The sequence below is a fragment of the Peromyscus californicus genome, unplaced genomic scaffold (genome assembly GCF_007827085.1).
Source record: "Peromyscus californicus insignis strain IS unplaced genomic scaffold, ASM782708v3 Scaffold_17__1_contigs__length_78620276, whole genome shotgun sequence".
Lineage (NCBI taxonomy): Eukaryota > Metazoa > Chordata > Mammalia > Rodentia > Cricetidae > Peromyscus > Peromyscus californicus.
Window position 1 is genome coordinate 35,686,692 of NW_026294469.1, and position 27,563 is coordinate 35,714,254.

Below are 27,563 nucleotides of genomic sequence, written 5' to 3' on the forward strand. Positions count from 1 at the left end.
TGTTGAACTGTCACAAGGATGTTTACATTCTTACTAATTCTTTAATAGCTGTAGTATTGCCGGGCGGTGGTGGCGCACGCCTTTAATCCCAGCACTCGGGAGGCAGAGCCAGGCGGATCTCTGTGAGTTCGAGGCCAGCCTGGGCTACAGAGTGAGTTCCAGGAAAGGCGCAAAGCTACACAGAGAAACCCTGTCTCGAAAAACCAAAAAAAAAAAAAAAATAGCTGTAGTATTAGTAGTTGAAGAAGCGTAGTAGATGCTATGTGACTTCCCTTTCTGGGACTGGTAATTTAAATCCACTTTATCTTCCTTCCTGACACACCTGCCTGGAAATCTGTCAACTTTGATCTTTTCACTAACTTATCTTTTATTGATGGATTTTGGGTGTTTTGTTGTCTAGTTAATTTATTTCTGCTTCATGTTGAACTTGTCCTCTCTCTGCTTATTTAGTTGGAAGCTGAGGTTTTCCTTTCTTCTCTTTTTTTTTTTTTTTGGTTTTTCGAGACAGGGAGACAGGGTTTCTCTGTGTAGCTTTGCGCCTCTCCTGGAACTCACTTGGTAGCACAGGCTGGCCTCGAACTCACAGAGATCCGCCTGCCTCTGCCTCCCGAGTGCTGGGATTAAAGGCGTGCGCCACCACCGCCCGGCTCCTTTCTTCTTTTCTAACAGGCATTTAGTGTACACAAATACAGGCAGTCAAAGCAAAAATAAACAAGTAGAAGACGTAAATCAGGCTAAAATGCTTTTCTTCACAGCAAAGGACACACTCAACAGAATGAAAACGCAGCCCATGTATGGGAAGAAAACAACTGCAAAGCATTCACCTGAAAATGGCACCCCCTAATAATCTAATTAAAAAATAGGCCGAGTCGGCTTTCTTCCCCTCCCTTCAATCAAGCAAATAAAAAATGGCTAACAGCAAAAGAGGAGCTTGGCATCATTAACCATCAGAGAAATGCAAAACAAACCATGAGATCTTACTTGCATACTTATTCAGGAAAAATACCTATCTGTATTTTCTTCCCAAATGTATAAACTCTAAGATGAAGTCACTCAGGAGATCAAATATTGTCTTTGTTCTCAGCAAAGCTAAAAAATAGTTTTCGGTTTTGTAGCAACAAGGGCTGGGTCATGCCACATGTCCCTGAACAAGAAATCACTCCGTTACCAGCATGGCCATAGACCATGGGCGTCCACTGTGGGAAAACAAGGTCCAACTCCTTAGGGATAAACCTTTGACCTACGTATCCTCTTGTAGTACCTTGGGTTCACTGCTTTAATAGTTTTGTTCCTGGAGGTGAGACTACCTTAATTCTTCAAACTTTTAGCAGGTAATTATATTGGTGACAGACAATTACATGCTTTCATATCTGTCACATACTATGAGAGTCAGACTCTATTCATGCCATAGTAAAAACTTTAGGAACAGAACAAAGACCAAGAGACTAGAACTGAGGTGGATAAAACGATATATAGTACTTATATACATGAAGCACTTTATATATATGTAAATTTATGTAAGTACTATGTAAAATATATTTAAGTATATTATACATATATATTTTTATGTATGTATGTATGTATTGAGACAAGGTCTCTCTAGGTAGCCCTGGCTATCCTGGAACTCATAATGAAGACTAAGTTGGCCTCAAACTCAGAGATCTGCCTGCCTCAGTCTCAGATTAAATGTGTCACTACATCTGGCTATAAATAGCTTCATTAAATACTATTATTTTGATAGGAGATTAAAAAAAGAAATACTGATGAAATCAGTATTTAATGAAATCACTTGTGCAAGGTCACACAATCTTGATTTAACTCAAGGATTCCAAAGCCAAACCACTGAACCATGATTAACCTACAGTTACATCAAAAGTTTAGGGTCTGCCTGCCAAGGGTCACATTGAGACTCTAATTACTGGAAAAGATGAGCTCGTTTCCTAGACTCTGTCTTGTCTGAAAGTAGAAATAAACCTCCTAGTTCACAGGGCAACTGCAGAAGACACAAAACTTTCAGTCCATGACAACCCAGAGTAAGTATTCAGTAAACGCCAGTCTGTAGGTACTGTAAATTCCCTTTTGCAGAGTTCTGCCCAGGACCCAGACCGCCTCTTCCATCTCTATGTGGAGTGGAGGTGAGTGAATACTACTGTTTTAAACAATCTAAGTTAACTGACTTAGGAACCTTTAGAGCAACTGATGGCTATCACTGTCTTCCATGAACGTTTTCATTAAGGACTGAAAGATGAAAAAAACGAAGGAGTGATTCTACCCTTCTTTATTAATCTGTTTGGGTTAGTCCCTCCTATGTCCTCCTTTATGAAATGAAAAATAAACACTACTGTTGCAGAACAGTACTATGAGCTGTGTATTATTTCTTTTGTTCTTTGTGTGGGTTTTTTGAGACAAGGTTTCTCTGTGTATCCCTGGCTGTCCTGGTACTCACTCTGCAGACCAGGCTGTCTTCAAACTCAGAGAGACTCACCTGCCTCTGCCTCCAGAGTGCTGGGATCAAAGGTTTGTGCCACCACCTGGCTAGTTTCTATACACTGGCTAATCTCTAAACTTCTGTCTCCCACTCCCACCCCCCAAATCATTTAACACATTATTAACACTGTCCAGCCTAAAACAGTACTATGAGCTGTATATTTCTAAGGAGTTTTAGAAAGAATTAAATCCTGAGAGAAACAAGTGAAGTCAGTTTGCTGATTTTTAAATTTTTTTTTTTATTTTACATGAAACTGATTGGTGTAATCCTGTGGAACCATCTTTAATTTAGAGAAAATTCTTTTTCAAAAGTAAACAAAAATCCTTTGAATTATTTATATATTAATTTGTCTAATTTTTTGAAAACAAAACTCAGTCAGCTTTATCCTATTTAACTATAAATGTTACACTTAGAAATTGAAACAAAAGATGGATAGTACAGAGACATAAATGAAACCTTTCAGTAAACTGTATTTTCAAAGGTGATTATTGAGCCCAGAGGAAAAGTTGTAAGCCACAAACTATGGTTTTCTTAACAGAACAAAAGAATATTTAGATTACGAAAAGCAGTATCTTAAAACATAACTTAACCCAGTTGAAATTTTAGTATAAACTCTTATATCAAGTTGCTTTCCATTATTTACTCTGCTTTAAAAATAAGACAATTATGATATTCAAATATGTACTGAGTCATATGACCAAACAAAAATATTTGGGAAATTCAAACTCCTGCAGTAACTTATATAAGAATTACAGAAAAAAAGACAAGCTACAAATTATGTCATAGGAGGAGAAAAAAAGAAATCACACAGCATTTATGTGTGGGTATGTATGTTTTATATATTCACACCAGCTGAACAGATAGCTGTCAAAATTTAGCCAGCTTTTGGGAGATGAAACTAAATTCATACTATTTCTGACAATGGGTAACTGCTGATTTCAAGTTTGACTCATGGTTTCATTAAAAACGACTTATAGTAATAGTTCACTATCATGACATTTTTGAGAGGCACAGATTAAATGATTTATGCCAAACCTGGCAAAATCTATACCTGACTCCATTTAATTACAGTGTTAAGTATCCAAAGAGCCCACCGGCAACCAGATACGTCGTTTTACATGTGCCCATGCTTAGTAATCGCATTAACATTGGTGCTTAAACCATTTACAGCTAAGTAGATAGATGGGCCATTTAAAAAGCCGCAGGACAATTTCAATACAAGATCTCAAAAGGATAAGCTTGCAAAACCTTAAACTCTTCTTAATCTGTAAATGTTGTTTAAGGAGTAGTGATCTGGTCTTCAGGAATCCTGAAAGGTGGAAACTTGTTTATTCCTTTTATACCGGGACATTTGAAATTAGTAAGCAAGACAACTTGAATTCATTGTGCTCTTGCATGCATTTTTTTTTTGTGTGTGTGTGTATATATATATATAGGTGTGTGCGTGCGTGCGTGCGTGTACATTTTAAGATGGCTTAGAATTAAGAGTCAACTTCTAGTCAGTAATGGTTAAGTGACTAGAATCGCTAGTCAGTCACTATCCTACGATGTCACATGTTAAAGTCTCCACAACACAGACTCATTTAGTTCTCATCACCTGTGGTGAAGAGGCATGGCTGAAAAGCAACTGCCATGGTTTTTCTTTTTTAAACAGCAGAGAAGCCTGTTTATCTATACAATTTTCCATCATTATGTATTCTATTCTGAATACTTGGATCAAAATCTCATTTCAATCAGCTTAATCCACACAAGGTGTAAGACACCAACAGTACAAACGAATTCTACAGATTTTTAAATAGGAAACATTCACAGCATTCTAAATTTTTAAATTTAGGGCTGCTAATCAAGAGATTGTAGAAACAAGACAAAAGTGAAGAGATAAAAATGAACTTCTCAGTGCATCACATCGTGAGGATAAAATGTATGGCACTTATGTGGTACTAAATCACAACTGTCGACTTAGGCTGGGAATGACTTGACAAGAACTAGTTTACCAGAATGTTCAAACCACTCAGATCCCTCTTTTCTTTGTAAAAGCCTCAGAAATGCAATGTCACAGACAACTCGCTAAAATTGTTTCTATTTCATTTACCCACATTGTAGTGTCTCATCTTATTCTTTATCCTAACAGTTACAACTGTCTGATTTTTAAGGTCTATTATGCTATTTTTCTGAGTGGTGATAACACTTCTAAACAAACAACACAGCTAGTTATAATCATAGAATGAGAAAAAAAACAAATGAACCAAAAAACCTGTACATTTTCCAAACTAGCAAGAAATAAATTATATCATGATATATCAGTGAAAATTGTATCAATATTAACTAATAGTTCTATGGTAGATTATTTTCCCCCATAAAATTAAGCAGTGCAGAATAGGGCCTGGCTACAGTTAATCACATTTGGTTTTCTTAAAAACACAACTTTATTCACTATAAACAATTAAAAAGGCAGTTTTCTTCCTCTGAAATACACAGACATTAAATCTAAGATTTTTTTAAAGTATCAACTACCTATTAAGAAAAGTACTTTGAAATGGTCAAAAGGAATCAGAATACCAAAGTTTAGTATATGAAGAGTAGATAGAAACCAAGAAACCATAGATCATTGCTGTTAGATATTTCATATGAATAGCTGCGTTAAGGTCCAAAGTTTTTCCACCTTTACAAATAAAAAGGTGTCCTCTCCCCATGGGGATATGCACTGTACATCTCTCCCAACAAGTATGAGTAGGGTTTAGAATGTTGCCATGTTAAGTTCTTCAGTACCTAAAATTAGAGGACAGGACTATTACAGTGGCATTGGTGCATCTGAAAGCGTAGTTATGATCCAACACGAGTTGTGGTGGTTCTTTTATCTGAGAAGAAACTTTTCAGAAGAAACACCTGCCCTATGCTAACCACCAGAAGGATGAGGGCTTCGCCCACTGACCAATAGGCCACTCTTGTATTTAGATCCTCTGCTCGGCTTCGGCCTTGAGCCTCCCTCAGTCGGAAATGAGTCTGATAGTCGATGACGGACTTCAGAGCTTCATGAATGGAAACACAAGCAGATTCCATCTAAACAGAAATATTTTCAGTTAGTTTAGCATCTTTCATAGTTCTGTACCTAGCACATTTTTCTGCTATTTTTATCTCAATTTCTCACTGGTTTGACGTTGTAGTGAACTGGCAATCATTTTTTCACTCATATCAGTTGCTCTGGCAACGACACTCTTCTACTCAGTCCCCTGGGACAACTACTGATACAGGTCTGTTCTCCCCAAACCAGGATGCCGCAGTTTACAGCACTTCTAAGGTGGTAGATGAGACACAAACTAACAAAAGTGAACATTTTTCTTTTTTAGTTAAGGTCAGTGGCTACTAAATTTCCAAAGAAGGTTCTTAAGAACTAGAAGAATACAATAGTGGGTTAATAAGTTCACCAATAATGGGAGCAGAGGCCACAGCTAACATACTCTAAACCAAGTATGAAAAGACCCAAACACAACTAATCAAGTTATCTGAAACCTTAAATAGGCATAAGCATTATCAACATCTTTAGCTATTTTGAATCTGAAAGTGGTAAGAGAATGTACAGACAGTTGTGAGCCACCACATAGGTGCTGGGAGCCAAACCTCGGTCCTCTGGAGAGCAACAAGTACTCTTAATTGCTGAACCATCACTCCACCTCCACCTTCTAAAAGTTATCTCTTTGATAAAAACATCTCATCAGGCCAAGAACTAAACCAATATGTATATGCCCAGTACATTCAAGTTTCAGTATCACTGATAACTGGCTTGTGATCCTCCATTTGGATGATACTTTACTTTTTGTATGATTGTTATCATCTGACTTAAAATGGTTAAACGTTTTAAAAAAAATAGCAGGGTTTAATATTCTGTTGAAAACCTAACCCTGAAGAAGAAATACATGATTCATTACTATTTTATCTCACAAACCATGTAGGAAAAATTTAAAGGACACATTTAACTTTGTCTTAAATGTAATTAAGGTACACAGACATTAGGAAATAACCTAATTAATAACATTATACTGCCAGGTATGCATGCCTGTAATGAGTCCTGGGCGAGTTTTGGCAAGATCCAAGTGCAAGTAGACAAACCTGGACTATGTGATGGGTTGCAGGCTAGCTTGGACTACAGAACAAGACATTTTGATAGGCAAGATAAGCAATTAACATGTGGGAGCATGAAGTAAGAACTGTTATACTCAATGGACGCGGTGGCTCACACCTTCAATCCCAGCACTTAGGAGGCAGACACAGGCAGAATGTTGTTGAGTTCAAGGCCAGCCTGGTCTACAAAGTGAGTTCCAGGACAGCCTATGCTGCACAGAGAAACCCTGCCTCAAAAAAAACAAAAAAAGGGAACTGTTATAATGGAGAAAATTACTGAAACTAAGTAAAATTCATTCCTATAATTTTTGAGATGTAGGTTTATTTTTTTTAAGCCCTTAAAGTGAAAATTTTCATATCTATTCAAAGAATAAAACTGAGTCCCATATCAATATTTATTAATGTATGGCTGATGCTGTGGGATGTCATTCTGCATGCTGTGAATAGGTGTTGCTCTCATTGGTTGATAAATAAAATGCTGATTGGCCAGTAGCCAAGCAGGAAGTACAGGCGGGGTAAGCAGACGAGGAGAATGCTGGGAAGAGGAAGGCTGAGTCAGGAGTCACCAGCCAGACACAGAGGAAGCAAGATGACAAGGCAGAACTGAGACAAGGTAACAAGCCACATGGCTAAATATAGAAAAGAATTATGGGTTAATTTAAGTATAAGAGCTAGTCAGTAATAAGCCTGAGCTAATGGCTGAGCAATTATAAATAATAAGCCTCTGTGTGATTATTTTATAAAAGGCTGTGGAACTGTGGGTGAGAGATTTGTCCTGATCGACACAGGAAGACTTCCAACTACAGGCTGCTCTTGTTTTATCTTTATTTCTATTTTTCTATGATTTAGAGCAATTCTTCTTTAAGATTTTTTTTTTTACCTTCATGTACAAATGCCCAACATGGTGTTTTTTGCCCCAAGGCCAGAAGAGGGCATCAGATCCTGGGGAACTAGTTACTGATGGTTATGAGCCACCATCTGGATGCTGGGAATCAAACTTGAGTCCTCTCCAGACCAGCAAGTGCTCTTAACTGATAAACCAACTCTCCACCCATATTTAAAGCCATTCCATGACATGGCAGCAACATTCCTGCACAGCTGACAGAAAATGCTTTAGAACACCGGAACTGCTTAGCCTTTCCACTTTTCTGTACAACTAATGCTTCCATCTCAGTTGCTGCTGTGGTATGGATCCTCAGTGTCCCTTTGGGGCCATATGCTAAAGCACTGGCCACAAGCCTACAGCACTGATGGGAGGAGGGGGTCTTTAGGTGACAATGCTTACTGGAAAGGAGTTATGCCACAGGGGGCAGGGCCTTGAAGGGTACACTAGGATCCTGGGCCCCTCCTCTCTCTTTGCTGGTGTGAAGGTGAGCAACCTTCCTCTACTGAGCATTCCCAGCCATGAGTCTTCTACTTCTCCACAGGCTGGCTGACCAGAGCTGGAAACCTCTGAAACATTAACAAAATAAACCTTCCCCCCTGCTAAGTTGATTATCTTGAGCTCTCTGTCCCAGCAATGGAAACTGAGCTGTGAGTTCCCACCTAATTCAACGCTTCTTCCTTTCTTTACACTTAGGGGGTTCATAAAATCTTTCAACCCTGGGTTTCATCACAGAAGTCTCAAGTTATCTTTCAAATGTCTAATCTGCAAGAATTTAGATTTTTAAATAGTCTCAAAATTCAACGTTCATTAAAGAGTAAACACATAATGTTAAATTATGTACTCCTCCCCCTTTTAATCAATGCTCATCTGCTCTTTTTATTTACCTGGGTAAGGGCACTGACTCGGTTCTCACTGGGAAACAAAGGTGGGTCTTCTCCAACTTGAAAATCGAAATACACCGTTTTGTGTGTGAAAGTAGAAAACTCATTGCTGAAGCAGAATTTATATGTCCCATTTCTGGAGGCTGTGAAGGTGAAACTGTCATACTGTTTCTTCATCTCCTTGTATAAGACTTTACCATCAGGATCTTCCAATCGACAATCTACATCATAGTGACCACCAGTGATCACCTGTAAGAGAGTTCAGAGATCACTGCAGCAAACAAATTTGAAAAAAGAGCAACCAAGTTTCTTGCTAAAATGACAATAAGGCTGTATACAGAGGTCTTCCTGTCACAACTTCACACACCTTGATTTTCACCAATGGATTAAACCTGAGCTAAAATTTCAGTTCAACTAAAGCTTTATAGAAAGTGAAGAGGTTCCTTCCTAACAGCAGAGAGGAAATGTAATCACATCAACCATTCAGACAACTGTACTTGTTGATATAGTTAAAAAAAAAAAAAAAAAGGCACCCCTAACAGGATTCTCTGTAGCACTTGGCTGTCCTGAATCTCAGATCTGTAGACCAGGCTATCCTCAAACTCACAATATCTGCCTGACTCTGACTCCCAAGTGTTGGGATTAAAGGCTTTCACCACCATTGCCTGGCCAACTACAAATCTGTAATCCACCACCTCAGCTCCATAGGAGCTGGGGCTACATGTGTGCTAGCATACATGGCCAGATAAAACATTTTGAAGCTACAATTTTAAAAAGCATTTAATAAACTAGGCATTTACCCTTCTCTCTAAATACCCTTTCTTCCAAGAGAAAAATGCCTTCATTCTAATATATCTAGGTATTCCATACCTGACCACAGTACTCTGAATAAAACAAATGGAAAAAAACCAGAATCTATCACCAGCCACATTAGCATCAAAACTTAAAACAAGTAACCTTATTTTAGTTAATAGTACCTCTTCTAAATTTAAACCAGCAACCTCATTTTAATTAATAGTACCTCTTCTAAACCTGTCTGTCACCTACGACTGGGACTGGCTATCATCTCAAACTCAGCTTTCATCACCTGTTCACATGATCACAACACTTTCTTTCTTTTTTTTTTTTTTCTGGTTTGAGACAGGGTTTCTTTGTTTTGGTGCCTGTCCTAGATCTCATTCTGTAACCAGGCTGACCTCGAACTCACAGAGATCTGCCTGGTTCGGCCTTCCAGGAGTGCAGGGATTAAAGGCATGCACCACCATCACCACCTCCGCCAGGCTCACAACACTTTCTTGATCATACTAAATCTTCCATTACTAATCCATGATATACTATGGTCCCAAATGCCTAATGGTTCTCAAAATCTAATCTCTTCTAATTCAGGGTCTCCCAACCTGGTAGCAGGGGCTGTGTTGTCCTGGGCACCATGCCACATTTAGCATTAATCTTCCCTACAATCTCAGTATTAGATGTCAGTTGCAGCACCCCACAACCTGCAATTTCTCCTTGTGAATAGGGGGTGTCCTATCTTTTTTCATCCTTCAATTAAAAACAAACAAACAAACAAACAAAAACCAACTTACTTAAAGTCTTTTGAAAACTCACTATAACCTATCACAAATCCAGACCTGTCATTCCCAGCATGCACTCCCTCATGTCACCTCTAAGCCTCCTGTTCATTACCGTTATCGCTCCACATCACTGTCAGACTTCACCAGCTCTCTGCCTTACATTTGTACTACAATGGGGTTCAACAGAATTGTTTGCCAAAGAATCACAGGACCTGCTGGGCACACGCCTTTAATCCCAGCACTTGGGAGACAGAGGCAGGTGCATCTTTGTGAGTTTGAGGCCAGCCTGGTCTACACAATGAGTTCCAGGACAGCCAGGGCTACACAGAGAAATCCTGTGTCAAAAAACTTAAAAAAAAAAAAAAAAATCACAGGACCTAAAACTGCAAATGCCTATAAATCTAGCTTATTACAAGAAAATATATTACAAAACATCATGCCAAAAGGTCTCAGACAGAGATTTGGAGAGATCAGATATGGGCCTTCTTTGCCCTCCCCTTCTGAAGTCTGGGCCAGATATACTTTCTCTTAGATCAGGACCATTCAAGTGTGCAAGGATCCCTTGTAAGCAGGGAACCCTGAGCCAAGTTTTATCTGAGTTGTCTTCTGGTCATATAGGCATCTAGGCATATATGCTTTAAACTGAAGAGCAGAGCTCTGGGGCAGGAATTGGGGAATCAAAGAGACCAAGCACATACCTTGGTGTTGCAGGGATGGACGGGGTTGGGGGGTGGGTGGTGGTGGAAAGAGACATGACAAACTGGTCCAAAACCACCTCCTAAGCCTCTCAGCCCCCACAGCCACAAAGCAAAGCTACTCTTACTACTCAGTGTCACTTGTTCAAACTTCAGCCCCAGAGCTTAGGCTAATGTCAGGCCTGTTGGAACTCTCAAACTTATCTGTCTAGTGTGCCCTTTCCTCCTCTGTGATAGTACAGAGCAAATTTTAATTACCCTTCCATGCAGCTCAAACCTCAACTGCTTCACTACACTTCCCTGATGATCCCATTGTCCCCTGCCAGCATTCTGCCTGTGTTCTAGGGTTGCACTTTAATATACAGACTGCGTCTACTCTAAGGTGGTACTACAATAGAGAGTTCATCTTGAGACTCTCATTTCTATTACTTGTAAGTTTGGTGACCTTGGATCTAAACCCATCTTGGATTCTGTTTCACCAACTGAAAGGAATTAAAAACTCTTCTCTATTTCATATTAGTTTTCTTGAGAATTAACATATATGAAATATTTGGCATACTGCATACATATAATGGATTTTTAACCTATTATAGCACCAAGCATAGTGATATAAAAATTCAAGAACTGGCTGGGCGGTGGCGGTGCACGCCTTTAATCCCAGCACTCCGAGGCAGAGCCAGGTGGATCTCTGTGAGTTCAAGGCCAGCCTGGTCTACAGAGCGAGTTCCAGGAAGGCACCAAAACTACACAGAGAAACCTTGTCTCGAAAAAAACAAAAAACAAAACAAAACAAAACAAACAAACAATCAATCAAAAACTGTATATTGAACTTAAAGGAAATTCTGACTTACAGCTTAAAATTCCTTTGTAATTACCCATGTTGAGAATTGATACACATATATATCCTCAATTCTTTTTTGATCCTTAGTCCCCTCTCCCTCCCTAACCAATTATTACCAACAATATAAATACAAATTATTACCAAGTCCTGTTGATTTTACCTTTCGTTTTTCTCCTTCTGCACTAATAATACTAACCTAGTGTAAGCTATTATCGCTTCTTTAAAAAAATATTTTCAATTATATGTATGGGTGTGTCTGGGAGAGGGTATGTGCATGAGTGCAGGTGCCTGCAGAGGTCAGAGGTGTTGGATCTCCCTGTAGCTCCAGTTACAGGTGTCCCAGCCACCTACCATTCAAGAGTTGCTGGAATTTTAAATGAGCATATTAACAAAACCAGTAGACTGTGTTAGACTAAAGAAATCACACTGATGAAAAAAGTTCCTGTTTTACATTGTCCCTAAACTGGCACTCTTGTTTAATCGTTTTGTTTTGTTTTGGAGACAGGGTTACTCTGTGTAGCTTTGCGCCTTTCCTGGAACTCACTCTGTAGCCCAGGCTGGCCTCAAACTCACAGAGATCCTCCTGGCTCTGCCTCCCGAGTGCTGTGATTAAAGGCGTGTGCCACACCACCGCCTGGCTTTCACTTTTTTTTTTTTTTTTAAACACCACCTTTGACAGATGGTATTTAAAAATCCTGCAGTAACCAAGAGTCCGGTGTCATACAAAAACAAAAACAGAAATCCCAAACCCAAACCCAACCCCTCAAAGATCATGGAGTTATATAAAAACCCGATTTAACTGGAGTTGTGGATTACAGGAATAGGGAGCTGGGCATTTGTGTACAAGGATAGCTTTAAAAAAAAAACATGATTCCTTAAAGAAGAAAGTTATTTAATAGGGCTTAAATTCAATGAATGACACCGGAGAATGTCACAGCCACAGGAAGTGTTTCTGGAATTCACCAATTAGTTTTTTTCCTCTAAGCTCCTAAAAGAAAAGCCAAATGCCCTGCCTCCGCAACCGGGGCGACTCTTAGGTTAGCCAACCACAGTGGCTGGGGGGGGGGGGGGGGGGAAGCCGTGGTACCTGGAACTCCAGGGTGCACTTGGTGCCCTGAGTGATGTCCTCGTAGAAGCATTGCTTGGCATTGTCGGGCAGCTCGAAGGTGATCTCGGAGGCGCCGCTCGGGCCCGGCAGCAGCAGCAGCAGTAGCAGCAGCAGCGGCGCCGGAAGCAGCCTGCATCCCCAACGGCCCGCGGCGGCCGCCCAGCGCGGCGGCGCCGACCCCGGCCGCGGCATCCCGGCAGCGCGGCGGCGGCCTCAACGGAGCTGCGGGGCCTTCGACGCGCACAGCAGGCCCGGCCCCCACCGGCCCCGCGAGCCTCAGCGACGCGTGCGACGAGGAGCGAGCGCGGGCTTCCGAAGAGACGCGCTGAGGGACCGGCGCGGCTCCGAGAAGACCTGAAGAACGGGGGGGGGGGCGGGGGGGGGGGGGGTCCAGCCGGCGGACCAGCGGAGGAAGAGGCCTCGCTGACCGGAAGTGCAGCGAGAGCCGAAGCGGAAGGGGCGGGGCCGGGGCAGGCGCCAGCGACCCGGATGTGATATCCGGGGGCGAGGCGTTGGAGTGAGTACGTGGAAGCGCGCGAGGCCTCGGCGTTACGTGGGCGGCCTCCTAGGACGAGGGGCGGGGCACGTACGGGAACTCCGCCGGAAGGGGCGTGGCCGGCCGTTGCCTAGGAGGGGCGCGTCGTCTTGCTGTTCGCCGGGCTGCGACGGTGGAGGGGTTCCGCTGTAAGCTGTCACCGTGAGTACCGAGTTTGGGGACTCCCCGAGGGACTCTGAAGAGCTCCTTTTGGCGGGGGGGCGGGAAGGGGGGTTACTGATCGCCGGTGGTAGAGAGTTTTCTCGTTTGCAGGACTCAAATTATAATAGTAATTGGAGGAGGCCGCTTAGGCGGAAAGCGCATGTTCTCAGAGTTGAATACAAGACTAGCATTTCCAATCCCTGCTCTTTACCTCCCGGCCCTCAGACCTCAGCCTGGATGCTTAAACTCTGCCTTAGTCTAAAGAGTGCTAATAGTACTGCCTAAGATAAATACGGATTGTTACAGGAGTTCATTATCTGGAAAAGGCATCTAGAAGAGTGGCCCGCACGTGGTACGCTCTAGTTAAGTTTCGGTTAAATGAAAACTAGAATCTATTGTATACCCCTTATCAGGCTCCTTCCACCAGTAAGTGGCCTTTGTGTCTCTTGTACTGATTGATGAGGGAGTTAAGGAGCCAACAACAGCCAAGTTACTCATTTGCCTGTGGTCAACATGGCGTTTCTTTCTTCTTTTTTGTTTATTTTGTTCTTATTTCTCGAGACAGGGTTTCTCTGTGTAGTTTTGGTGCCTGTCCTGATCTCGCTCTGTAGACCAGGCTGGCCTCGAACTCTGAGATCCGCCTGGCTCTGCCTCCGGTGTACTGGGATTAAAGCCGTGCGCCACCACCGCCCCGCCAAGATGGCGTTTCTTAAAGGGCATTCATAATATATTTTCCGTGTAACAGTCAGGTGTTTTTTTGTTTTGTTTTTAAAAAAGGAAAAAGGCAGAGGTGGGCTTTAGGCTGCCGACAATTAGTACCGGGTTTTTATGAGAAAGAAATAACAGGCAGGTAGGAGTGAGGCCCGGCCTTGAGTGAGCATGCGGTAGGGCCTGGAAAAGAAGAGCCGGAAGTCTACTCCCTGCCCTGGGGCACCCTGAGCTTCCACAGTGGCCTAAGGAATGGAGGCCAGAGGTCACAGCCTTAGTTTCATCTAGACTGGGGAGACTACACCTTCCTTAGAAACAGAAATATTTTGTTGGTGAGTGAAAGTAAAACTGAATTTGACGGTGAAAAATGTAGGTTCTGTTTTCTGACTGTGATCTTAGGCAGGTAATGGCAACTCTTTTAAACCAGCCTCTGAGCTGGGAATGTAGCTCACCAGCAGAGCCTGTCCAAGGCCCAGCGTTGAATCCTCAGCAGGGTGGGGGTGGGGGGCAATGGGGACTTAGACGGCAGGGGGACACATCACCTTCTTTCTTCATGACAATACAAATTAACAGGAAAAAAAGGAATAAATTAAAAATCTCACTACAGTATGAGGGGTTTGTGAGGGAGGAAAGGGAAAAGGGAAATGATATAACTATAATCTCAAAAAATAAAATAATAAAAAAAATCAGTGCAATATCACTTTTAATCAAAACTATCACCAAACAGGCAGCATTTTAAAAGTATAACAATGCTAGACATTGTTGTATGCTGCTTGTGGAAATGTAGAAGGGAGCAACAACTAACATGTAATAGAATGGAAAATACATGTATATTACGTAATACATATCTTTATGGCCTGGAAGTTTCACTTTCCATAATTTTTTTAAAAAGATTTATTTAATATGTATACAGTGTTCTGTTTGCCTGTATGCCAGAAGAGGGCATTAGATCTCAGTGTAGTTCGTTGTGAGCCTCCATGTTGTTGCTGGGAATTGAATTCAGGACCTCTGGAAAAGCAGCCAGTGCTCTTAACCTCTGAAACTTTATACCATACTGTACATATACCTTAGACTTTATTTTGGAGTAGTGATTCTCAGAGTATCTTCTGAAGACATCTGGAGGCTTCTGAAAATCTTTCAGAGGGTTTGTAGTTGTTTGAGGCTGGATTTTTCATGATGTGTTTCAATCAAAACAGCATACCATAGCAGATTGAAGGAAATGAGCACTCAGGATTTTCTATGAATCTAGATTTATAAAATATACAGCAATGTCTTTCCTGTCCTATAGCTGGAGTTTTCTCCAGTCCTGCCCTGGCCCACGGTCAGGACAAATCTCTCTCACCCACCAGTCCCACAGTCGCTCAGACACAACTGAGTCAACACACAGAGACTTATATTTTATATTGCTTACAAAGTGTATGGCTGTGGCAGGCTTCTTGTTATCTAATTCTTTTTTTTTTTTTTTTTTTTTTTTTTGGTTTTTCGAGACAGGGTTTCTCTGTGTAGCTTTGCGCCTTTCCTGGATCTCACTCTGTAGACCAGGCTGGCCTAGAACTCACAGAGATCAGCCTGGCTCTGCCTCCCGAGTGCTGGGATTAAAGGTGTGCGCCACCACCGCTGGCTGTTATCTAATTCTTACATCTTAAATTAACCCATTTCTATAACTATACCTTACCACATGGCTCGTGGCTTACTGGTATCTTACATCTCCCTTGTCATGGCGGCCGCTGGCGGCTGGCCACGTCTTCTCTGACTCAGCCTTCCACTTCCCAGAATTCTCTTCTCTGCTAGTCCCGCCTATACTTCCTGCCTGGCTACTGGCCAATCAATATTTATCAATCAATCATAGCAACATATATTCACAATATACAGGACATCTCACAGCAATCCTCAGAAGAGATTATCCTAAATTTAGAGTGAACCCTAAATGCAGTGAATGGTGACCTGATAGAAGAGAAGGTTAGACCGGGCGGTGGTGGCCCACGCCTTTAATCCCAGCACTCGGGAGGCAGAGCCAGGCTGATCTCTGTGAGTTCGAGGCCGGCCTGGTCTACAGAGTGGGATCCAGGAAAGGCGCAAAGCTACACAGAGAAACCCTGTCTCGAAAAACCAAAAAAAAAAAAAAAAAAAAAAAAAAAAGAGAGAGAGAGAAGAGAAAGTTAAAGACACATAGAAGAACATAAAGGCACGCTCATAGATTGGAGTGATGTATGCACAAGCCAGGGAACACCAAAACTTGTCCATAGTCATCCTCCAGACAGTGAGCCAAAGCTTTCATTTCGGCTGTCAGAAAATAAGTTTATATTATTTTTAAGTCACTGAGTTTGTGGTTATTTGTTACAAGGTGTAAAAGACATGAACATATTTCTTGAATTTGGTGGATTGTTCTTTAGTAAAAACTTGTTAAATATCTCATAATTATGAGAATGTCAAATGGACCCAATATTTATTACTTACGCAGACATGGAGGACAACAGTTGATATCGGTGCCTCCTTCTCTTGCTCTCCACTGGGGTTTTTTGAAACATGTTATCTAGGATCTTACAGACTGGGCTAGATAGGCTGGTTAGCAGGCCCCAGGGCTCTTCCTGCCTGTCTCCCAGCTCTGGGATTAGGCACAGGCCACCCTTTGGCTTTTCTATGGGTTCTGCAGATCTGAATTCGGCTCCTCATGCGTGTGCAGCATGTACTTTCCCAACTGGGCCATCAACCCAGCCCCTTTTCATAATTTCTGGTTTAAGAGCTAGACAGACAGACAGGCATGCATGCACGCGGGATAGACGCTTGGAGTCTGAATTCCTAAATCTCTGAGTGCTTCTACAGCCTATAATTTCCCTACAATATATTTGAAATAAAAAATGTGATATGAGCCGGGCGGTGGTGGCGCACGCCTTTAATCCCAGCACTTGGGAGGCAGAGCCAGGCGGATCTCTGTGAGTTCGAGGCCGGCCTGGGCTACCAAGTGAGTTCCAGGAAAGGCGCAAAGCTACACTGAGAAACCCTGTCTCGAAAAACAAAAAAACAAAAAAAAATGTGATATGAGAGTGTGACAGCCTGATACTGAATAGAGAACAAAGCCACAAGGAAACCCCGACATTGCTTTGTCACACAGGTCACGTTTGTCTCAAGGAAGCCATTACTTTTTAGAAGCTACCAACCAATGCTGAAATTGAAGCTATAGAAGAAAGCGTCCGGGAATCCAGTCAGTGACTGGATGGTTAACTTGTCAGAAAGTATAGTAGACCATGTTGTTCATCTCCCTGTGGAAGTTCCTCAACACAGGATTTGGGGTTTTACAAGCCTGATGTTTTGGGCCAGTATTTTAAATCCACGTTTGGAAGGCTTTGTGTAACACAATGGAAATTGAAGGTCGTGCCTTTCTTTTCAGAAAACCTCATCGCCCCAACAGCCTGTGGCCACCAGGTGGTGCTGTTGACTTTTCAGATTTCTCCACTGGCACAGAAGCCGCCCTGTCTGCTTTCTGAGGTTTACAGAGTGACACAGCTGAAACATTTAAGCAGAACTTGCTAAAGACACCAGACTAACAAAAGGGAGGATGAAGAGTGATTAGGTAGTGGATAAAAACCACTAACTGCTTCTAGAGTCAGGTTAAGGATGTAAGCTGTCATTACATCAGGCAGATATCCAGGCATGTGGTAAGAGCCATCATGTACAGGGTGCTATGACAGCAGGTCAGAGACAGTGAGTTGACATTCCTAATGCACACAGCTTTTGCTCAGTGAAGAGAATGTATAAGAAAATACTACCCCATCAAAACATGTTTTTATTAAAGATAGCGTGGTACTGTGAAAAAAAATTGGGACATTAGCATAACATACCAAAGTTGGCTTTCCATTGTAGTCTGGTGATTTATTGTGTTCCCTAATAAACTTCGCCTGAAAAACAGAACAAGCCACTAGATCAAGCATAGATGCCAGGCAGTGGTGGCACATACCTTTAATCCCAGTACTTGAGATCTCATGCCTCTGCTTGGGAAGCACACACACCCTTAATCTCAAGAGGTGATTGATGGCTGGTCGGAGAAAGGTATATAAGGCACGAGGAGACAGGTTTTTCAGGCTGAGGAGTTGGTGAGGTAAGAGGTGGTGGCTGTGGCTTGTTCCTTTGACTCTGATCTTTCAACATTTACTCTAATATTCTGGCTCTGAGTTTTTTATTAATAAGACCATTTTAACATTTGTGTTACAGTAGTCATTTTCCAATAATGTGATACTAAGAAATTTTGTTAATGTCACAAATAATAATGTAAATAATGTTAGACATAACCTTATATTTGTGGGCCCTGGAGACCTATATATAGTGTATATATGAAAAAGTTTAATTTATTAGCATTTTCTACCAAGATTTCAATTATCTTTGTAGAAATTGACAGAAGGATCGTATGGATATAGAAAGACTTCAAACAGCCAAAAAGGAGGGGGAAAAAAGAAAACCCAAAGAATAAAGCTTAGTGAGTCACACCTCATAATTTTTTGTTGTTGTTGTTTCGAGACAGGGTTTCTCTTTATAGCTTTGTGCCTTTCCTGGAACTCACTGTAGCCCAGGCTGACCTTGAACTCACAGAGATCCGCTTGGCTCTGCCTCCCGAGTGCTGGGATTTAAGGCGTATGCCACCACTGCCCGGCCACCTCATAATTTTTAAACTTACTGCAGAAATTTACACAGCATTTATTACTGGCCTTAGGATAGACTTACAAATCCACAGAGAGCCCAGAATAGAGAGGCTGGAATCGAAGCCTCATAGCTCATAGCACAACCTCAGGCAGTTGTGCCAAGAAACGAGTGTCAGCAAGGGTGTCAGGATTTCTTGCCCAAATGTCTTAACCTTGCACCAGTTACTGTTCCCTCTTTCATGAAATACAAAACTATTGCTTATAGTCCTAGAGAACTGCACTGTTCTTTTGGGGGGGGGTAGGGGGGTGTTCGAGATAGGGTTTCTCTGTGTAGCCTTGGCTGTCTTCGAACTTGCTATATAGCCCAGTCTGGCCTCGAACTCACAGAGATCAGCCTGGCTCTGCCTCCCAAGTGCTGGGATTAAAGGCGTGCACCACCACCGCCTGACTGTTCTTTATGGTGTGGTTTGCTATTGCATATTTATAAATACTCTGTCTCTTCAATTACCCAACTTGACGGCACCATCTTTCCCCCAGTGCACCCCGATTGGCACAGTGTTTTGATACTGTGACTAGTCCCAGAAATCAAAGCTGAATCTTTGAAACAGCATCAGACCCTAGACTGTTGTGCAATATTGGAGGAATACAGGGAGAAATGGGCACTGTTGCTCAACTGTTGTTACTGATGACCTGGAATGACAAGGTATTAAGAAATCAAGTAGCTGTGGAACTTGATCACTGCAGTGATAATGCTTTTTAAAACATTGTCTCGTGTGGGTTATTTTTAAAATATCGTCATGTGGGTTATTCTGATGGCACCCTAGAGAACATAAGTAGAGAAAAGGAGACATGAAATAGCCAGACTTCATGAGCAGCCATGGCTATAAATGTATTTTATTGCCTGTAGTTGCAGGACAGTATGGCTGAGCACTGTGCTTAGAATCTAGCTGTGAGGTTGTAAGGACTGTAGCACCAGTTAACCCTCATATCCACATGGTTGCTTATGGTAATGTAAGAACACTTAGAGGAAATGAGTGGGATACTGAATCACAGAATGGAGGCATACCTAATACCAGAGGAAGGTGCCAGGGCATCGCCTTCAGATTTCACTAGTCTCACGTGTTCCATCTCCATAAAGCAGTTGGATTGCTGAAAAGTGCAATAGCCTATTGATAACCTAATTCTAAGAAAGCATGCTCATAGGCTATTTCATACATTGTGGTATGTACCTTAAATGAGCAGCTAAATTAATCTAGTAACAAAACAAATGTGGTATTTGCAGAAATATACTAGGCCATAAAGTAAGATTTAATAAATTACTAGGAATTGCTAATATACAGTTGGTTTTTTCAGCAGTTGTCAACCATAAAAAGAAAGCAGAAAAACTTGTTTGGTATTAAAAACAAATGACAGGAAAGTCATTAGCATATCACTGGCAAGAAGAATAAAATACAGAGCTTGAAAAGCCAGTGAGAAAATTATTATCTGTAGATGTTTATTTGTAAAACCCAAACTCTTTGCCCCGCTCTCCCCCAAAAAGATCCACTACTGATAGGAATTTTGAGTTTAGTGAAAGCACTGGACATCTCTATGTAAATATCAGAATACTCAAATATTTAAATGACTATTTTTGGGTAATTGGGGAAATAAAAAAAATTTAGAAATAAATTCTGCAAAAAAAAAGTTAATGAGAAATTTAAAATATATATGTACATAAAAGGAGTAATAAGTCATTTTAAAACATTTAGACTCAAATGTTAATTCTATCTGATTGGTCTGTGGATGGTATATAATTCCAGTCAATATTCTAGTAGGTTTTTTGTTTGTGGAAATTGGCAAGCTGATTTTAAAATGCTTATTGTGATGCAGAATTCTAAACTAGCCAAATCAATCTCACAGAAGAAAAACGGTCCTGAGGACACAGACTACACATTCCAAAATATACCACAAAGCTTTCATTCAAATAGTCTGGCATGGGGACGAATTAGTCAAGAAACAGACTGAAAAAGGAATACCATTGCAATTTACTGGAATGATTATGTTTCAGATATTTTGTGATAAATGGTGTTAGATAGTTTGAAATCAGTATGGAGAATAAAATGACACTTGAACACTCTATCATACCTATAAACTAGTATTAAAGAGATTGAGGCAGGAGGATCACAAGTTCCAGGCAAGCCTTAGCTACATAGCAAGACCCAGGCTCAAAACAAAACAAACAAAAACAAAGGCATTATATCTAAAGTCCCCTAAAGAACTGAAAAATAGGAGGCTGGGGAGATGGGTCAGTTGGTAAAGTACTTGCTCAAGCTTAAGGACTTGAGCTTGATGCCAGCACTCTGGGCTTACTCTACCAGCATGCCTAGTCCTGGGGAGCAGAGACAAGAAGAGGATCCCCGGGACTTGCTCAACACATGTTCTAGCTGAATCCATGAACTTTGGGTCAGTGAGAGACCCTGCCTCAAAAACAAGATGGAGAGTGATTGAGGAAGATACCCAGTGGTGACCTCTCGCCTCCACATGAACATGCTTGTATGTACATGTGTCGCCCCTACACACAAGTAATTCAAATTTGAAACAAGCATAAAGTACAGTATTTGAATTTTTTTAGTAACAATCTTTCTGTCAAGAGTATCTGTTGTGTTTGGTCAGAAGCGTAGATGGACATATTTGTGTCTTTATACAATGTCAGAATTTATTGAATACAATAAATTCATAAACTCACATTAGTTTTATTTGATGTAAGAAATCCAGATTTGCTTGATAGCTGATCACTGACAATTATAGGTTCTTTTATTCCAACCTTAATTACTAGTATTAACTCCCAGATCATACACTGCACCTCCTGTATATAAGTGGGTTGCAGAATCTTCATTAAAAAGGGTCAAACAGGCTGCCTGCCTGTGTTCAGATTGTAGAGGGGCTGTCCTAAAGGCAAAGACCTACTGCAAGAGCAGAGGCAGGCCTGTAGGGCACCAGACCATAGCCGTTCAAGTGCGAAGACATCCATCCAGTACAGCTCTGGGTGGCAGGCCATTGGAGAGGCAGTTTGAAGGGGCCAAGTGTCAGCTTGGAGAAGCTGTACTGGAGCTGGGGGCCTTTGCTATGTATGTGCCAGTGTTCCTAGATGAACTTGAGACAGGTGACCAAGGGATTAGTCAGCATGCTGCTGCATTTGGCTTCGGGGTGCACCTTCTGGTACAGTCCCAGGTAAGGGGGGTTCCGTCTATATGCTTGGTAAGCTCATGTGTCTTGTATTCTGATAGATTTCATTATTTATTGGCACAAAATACCAGTTTGTGTCTCCTGATGTGCTAGCAGTGGTGATGTTTACTTGTGTAAACAAGATGTGGAGCCATTCTTTCTGGGCACTGACTGAAAATGGAGTAGCTCAGGTCAGGGCTGTTGCTTCATTAGTTAGAGCAGGCCGTGGCTGGGCAGAGCTTGGAAGTCAATACTCCAGACAACACAGTGCAACCCAGAGTTGGCCCGGCCTGTTCTCCACGGTGACTTAATATTTATAAGGAACTCTTACTAACACTATTTTTGTTTTTGCAGCTAGCAGAACCCAGGACTCTGGAACACTGTTTGCTGCCTGTGGATCTTCTATGCTTACAGTTTACCAGGAAGCTCCAGCAGCTACACAGTTGCTTCAGATCTACCACTGTTAAGACCCTTCCTGCTGCCCATCCTAGGAGCAGCCCGGAGAGGAGTCACAGCCCACACCAGCAAGGACTCCCCCACCCCAACTCCTGTGCTTGCCCGTACCACCATGCCGAAGAATAAAGGCAAAGGAGGCAAAAACAGGCGCAGAGGTAAAAATGAAAATGAATCTGAAAAAAGAGAGTTGGTGTTTAAAGAAGACGGGCAAGAGTATGCACAGGTGATCAAAATGCTGGGGAACGGACGGTTGGAAGCCATGTGTTTCGACGGTGTAAGGAGGCTGTGCCACATCAGAGGCAAGCTGAGAAAAAAGGTTTGGATAAATACCTCAGACATTATATTGATTGGTCTTCGAGATTATCAAGACAACAAAGCTGATGTCATCTTGAAGTACAATGCAGATGAAGCGAGAAGTCTGAAGGCGTATGGAGAACTTCCAGAGCATGCGAAAATCAATGAGACGGACACATTTGGTCCTGGGGATGATGACGAAATCCAGTTTGATGATATTGGAGATGATGATGAAGACATTGATGATATCTAAGCTGAACTAAGCATGTTACAGTCCAAGTTTTCTGAAGCTAGTTCTGCACAATTGGGATCTTGACCTTTAGCTGTTAAGTAAAACTTCTAGCATGAGTATGACTTGTTAAAGTAGATTGATGTATTTCTATTTTTTAAAGTATTATATTTGAAAACCAAAGATGTTGAGTTATCCTAAGTGACATGTTAACACTTTTGTTCTGATAGATGTAATTGAACTTAGGGATACAGAAGTTTGCACTATTGAGACTGCCTTTCCATTTGTGACGCTTCATTGCTAACACGTGAGTGTTCTGTGTCAGCATCGTGAGCTGCTGAGCATCATGTGCTGCTGAGCATCATGGGCCGAAGTCTGCCCTAGTTCCAGCACATCTGCTTCAGGCCTTTATGTTCTAATCACCTGGCTGGGCTTTGAGACTTCAGTAAGATTTACAGGTAGTGTAAGTCTGCATTTGGAGTCAGACAGAATGCAGCTATTTTTGTATTTATGGAGCAGTGCCATTTTATACTTTTCCTGTTCTATACATTGATTTTAGCCTTTATGTTGTTGCTACCATAAACAGGCATTTCACGGTGCAGTTTTTAAGTTACATGGGTAGCGATTTTGAGTTTTAAAAATTAGTCATTGCAGAAATTAAACACTTAGGAGATAATCATCTTGACTTTAGAAATACAATAGTTGACAATGTTTATATGTAATTTCTACTTTTCTAAGGCATTCCCCAAAATAGGAAATAAAGAGAAATAAATATGTTCTGATACTTACATAGAGAAATTTTCAAAGAAGGTGGTTGTTAATAACACAAAACATTTTTTTACTTTGCAAAGTAGATTGTGTAAAAAAGTTATTTTCAAAAAGTTAGCTACTATATTGAGGCTTTGAATGATTTAATTGCTGTGTGTAGATTAAAATTAATTAGATAATTGTATAAATGAAGCCTTCCTTAAACTAAGCTTATGTTAAAGGGAAAGGAGCCACAGCTTAATGAAAAGTCAGTTCCTGCTTTCTGAGTGGAGGGGTCCAGAAGTAGAAACACAATAAAAATATGTTGATATAAAAACAATTTTTCTCTTTTTAGTATGTTCATTATATCCCTGGTATGGAACAAAATAAATGACTGGAGCATTTAAGATATACTTACTGTTTGCTCATTTGAGTGATGTTGGTATTGGTCGTCTGCAGTTCGACTCTTGCTGCTTGGGAAGTAAGTGTAAACCTCGTCTATCAGTCTTAGGATGTCCTATTTTTAAAGAACAGTCCCTTTCTTTTCCAGACACCTGTAAACATGAAAATAACACTATTCACCTTTTTTTTCCCCTTCAGTTGGCCCATAATAATGTAGCTTAAGAAAATTCCCCAGTCAGAAAGAAAGAAAAGCAAACACAATTTTGCTGGTCATTGATGGGTGGATCTCTTCTAGATAGATATGCTGTTCTTTGTAAAGGCTAATTTTGTAAAATGAAGCTAGACACAGTGCCAGATAAGAGGCATTGTCCTTCTCCCCAGAAGGACAGTGTGTCTTCTGGAAAGAGAACAGTTGCAGAAGCTTTGTGTTGTTCTACACAGCATATCTAAATATGCTGTTAACTGAGGTTTATCCCATGGCCACTGTACATTTTTAATACAGGAAGAAAACTTGATCATGGGCCAGCTAGCCTGATGTATTCAGTAGCAAACAAGAGACCCTGTCTCAAGTTAGGAGGTGAGGACTAGCACCTGAAGGTGTCCTTTAACCCCCACAACTGTCCATGACATGCACATGTGTATAGACACCCAGCACACACACCAAGTCTGGACTTGAGGCTTTAGTATCATACAGTGTTCATTTGGAACCATCAGAGGCAAACACTGAGGCTGTGTTCACATTTCATGTCTCCTGGTTGTTATCTACATTTTTTTCTAACCATTCTAGATCAAGGAATAATTCTCTTATAACGAGTGATTTGTGCTGTTTGTTATAAGTAAATGTTGACTTCAGTGTTAGAATTAAAATTAAGTACTCCTTTCCCACAACTTTGTTACACCACATTCCAGCCTCCTGGAGGTCACTTTCAAGAAACCTGTGGCTCTTAGCTTTCTTCAGTTTCCCTCGCTGGCCACAATGGAAACACCAAACTCTCTCTGTAGATCACTGATCAGATATTCTAGCTTCAGGGTTCCTCACCCTCAGTGCCAGTGCTTTTTATCAGACCACAGAAACAATTTCTGTGGATCATAACCTAGGATGAAATATCTTCACTTATTTATCCCAGGCTTGCGTTGAAATAGCAATGCTCCTGCCTTAGCGTCACCCTGCCCTGCTCACACATTATGATTTAAAGCTTATTTCCCAATCGCAGCTTAAACATGAACAGTATGCCCTTAGTCGGCCATTTTTTGTGCTTGTGCAGTATTTTACTCCTAATACCTCCAGTTTTATGCATATGCGCTTAGAAGTGCCCCTTCTCTATTTTCCATCTCCCCTTCGGTGGTACTGGCTCTATTCCTGTTTAATGAAAATACTGGGGTTTGTGCTGTCACTACAAATACCAATGGAATAGACAGATACAAGTGGAAGGTTGTGTTTTACTCAGAGCTGGCAATCTGAGAAGGAAGTAAATTAAGACCTTAAAAGAACCACATCTGTTCTCTAAGAGTGGATGCTACAGGGAGAGCTTGGACATAACGGCCGTCGACCATTTCAGAGCTGACCCTCACTGGTCAGGTGACCAGCCATGTCCTCTGGTGTGGAATTGATTCCCTCCTTCCTCACCTGTTCTTTCCCCTCATCTGAACATCCATGCTGAGACACCTTGGAACACTGAGTTTGGTGTCTGCTAGTGTCAACCTTGTACTCCAAGACCATTTGGATCTGGGGGGCAGGGAGCATTGCAGGGGAAAAAAAACAAACCATTAACAAGTGTCCACATGCTAAGCTGTGAACAACACATATGTGCAAATTTCTTCCTACAACATGAAACACAAATGTGTCCTTACAGTGTGGAATACTCGAGTCCTTATCTCCCCCTCTGACTCAGTGGAATTTCCTGTCTTCATGTCTGTTCTGGTAAGTTCACAGAACCACAGTCTAGGATCCACACCAGCCCGTTTCTCTGATCAAAGGCAAGTGAAGTGGTGGAAAAGATCACATACAGTTTGGGAACACGGGGAACGAAGGCCCCCAACCACATCGCCGAGGGGCCTCCTAACCCTGCCTCTCTTCAGCAAAGGACTTGGTTTCTGATTTTACTGAGCAAATGGGAGTCATTGCGTGAGCAAACCTCTTACTCACCTCCCAGCCACCTACAAGTGCCCAGCTGCATCTCTGTCTCTTTTGTACTATCCCAGGAAGAGGTGTCCCCCTTCCTAAAAAGGGCTGTTTCTCCTCACTTTCCCACCACCCAACCTGGAGATCTTTATTCATTATCCTCGTTCCCATAACTTGCTTTTGTTGGTTCATCCTTAGTGAATATATATTTATTTCTTATGTAATCCATATAATCCTTTTATGAGGAATGGCAAAATCTAAATTTGAATGGTATGAATTATGCCATTCCTCATAAAAGGGTTTCTGCCAAGCGGTGGTGGCACACGCCTTTAATCCCAGCACTCGGGAGGCAGAGGCAGGCAAATCTTTGTGAGTTCGAGGCCAGCCTGGTCTACAGAGCGAGATCCAGAAAAGCCGCAAAGCTACACAGAGAAACCCTGTCTCGAAAAACCAAAAAAAAAAAAAAAAAGATAAAAGGGTTTCTCTGTTTAACAGCCCTGGCTGTCCTGGATCTCGCTCTGTAGACCAGGCTGGCTTCAAATTCACTGAGATCTGCCTGCCTTTGCCTCCCAAGTGCTGGGATAAAAGGCGTGCACCACCGACCAGCCCCTTAGTGAATATTTAATGAGCATTTATATAAATATACGAAACCACATCCTGTGCACCTTCAGGGAATCGCTGTCCTGGGAAGCCTACATGCCAGTCACAGGGGTTTTTCAAGGCAGAAATCCTGCATCACATGGGATGAGTTGAAGGCTGGACCCCACAGGCCTGAGAGTCATTCACAGGTGCCATGTCTTCAGAAGAGCTAAGGCTCTTCCCCTGAACTAGGGTTATTCTAAACAGGTGTGAGAAGAATACTTGACACTCAGTAAGAAGCAAGAAAAATGGAGGATAGTTGAAACTAGGGCGGAAAGTAGAAACTGAGACTGGGGTCGGGGGGCAGGTGGAAAGAAGAGACTCAAGTGAAGGACATTTGTAAGTAGGAAGCTTCTTTGTTAACCAGTGTGTGTGTCACTTGGTGCCACTCCTCTGTCGCCTCACAAGTCTACACAAGACTTTGTGGGGATCTTCACATCTTGTGGGGATCTTCACATTTTGTGGGGATCTTCACATCTGCGTTGCCTGACGATCTCATCTCAGGAAGAAAGCATTTGTGAGACTGAACGTGACCACCGGCATACAGCCCCTGAGTCCACAGACATTAGAGGAAGAGTTTGGGTTTCCAGAAGACATTGAGTGGGGCTATCCTAGTTAGGGTTTCAATTGATGTGATGAAACACCACGACCAAAGGTAAGTTGGGGAGAAAAGGGTTGGTTTGGTTACACTTCCACATTGCAGTCCATCATTGAAGGAAGTCAGGATAGAACTCAAGCTGGGCTAGAACCTGGAGGCCGGAGCTGATGTAGAGGCGATGGAGGAGTGCTGCTTACTGGCTTGCTCAGGGCTTGCTCAGCCTGCTTCCTTGTAGAACCCA

At 41.8% G+C, this 27,563-nt stretch overlaps 2 protein-coding genes across 2 annotated transcripts; one reads left to right on the forward strand and one right to left on the reverse strand.

Annotated features, from left to right (window-relative positions):
- Window positions 1–2,941: 2,941 nt before the first annotated feature.
- Tmed7 (transmembrane p24 trafficking protein 7) lies at window positions 2,942–12,971 on the reverse strand. The gene is made up of 3 exons (XM_052742144.1): window positions 12,572–12,971; window positions 8,378–8,623; window positions 2,942–5,548 (listed from the first exon to the last, which is right to left on the reverse strand). The coding sequence occupies exons 1-3, from the start codon at window positions 12,782–12,784 to the stop codon at window positions 5,312–5,314; spliced, it is 696 nt and encodes a 231-aa protein (XP_052598104.1). The 5' UTR covers window positions 12,785–12,971; the 3' UTR covers window positions 2,942–5,311.
- Window positions 12,972–13,036: 65 nt separating this feature from the next.
- Window positions 13,037–23,974, forward strand: LOC128112797 (eukaryotic translation initiation factor 1A). The gene is made up of 2 exons (XM_052742145.1): window positions 13,037–13,289; window positions 22,190–23,974. Exon 2 carries the CDS (start codon window positions 22,404–22,406, stop codon window positions 22,836–22,838), a length of 435 nt encoding a protein of 144 aa, XP_052598105.1. The 5' UTR covers window positions 13,037–13,289; window positions 22,190–22,403; the 3' UTR covers window positions 22,839–23,974.
- Window positions 23,975–27,563: the final 3,589 nt, after the last annotated feature.

Coding starts and splice junctions, on each gene's coding strand:
- Tmed7 (XM_052742144.1), bottom strand. CDS start 12,784: ATGCCGCGGCCGGGGTCGGCGCCGCCGCGCTGGGCGGCCGCCGCGGGC. Junction 8,624..12,571: donor AGTGCACCCTGGAGTTCCAG/GTACCACGGCTT, acceptor ACTCTCTTACAG/GTGATCACTGGTGGTCACTA. Junction 5,549..8,377: donor GAGTCAGTGCCCTTACCCAG/GTAAATAAAAAG, acceptor ATTTCTGTTTAG/ATGGAATCTGCTTGTGTTTC.
- LOC128112797 (XM_052742145.1), top strand. CDS start 22,404: ATGCCGAAGAATAAAGGCAAAGGAGGCAAAAACAGGCGCAGAGGTAAA.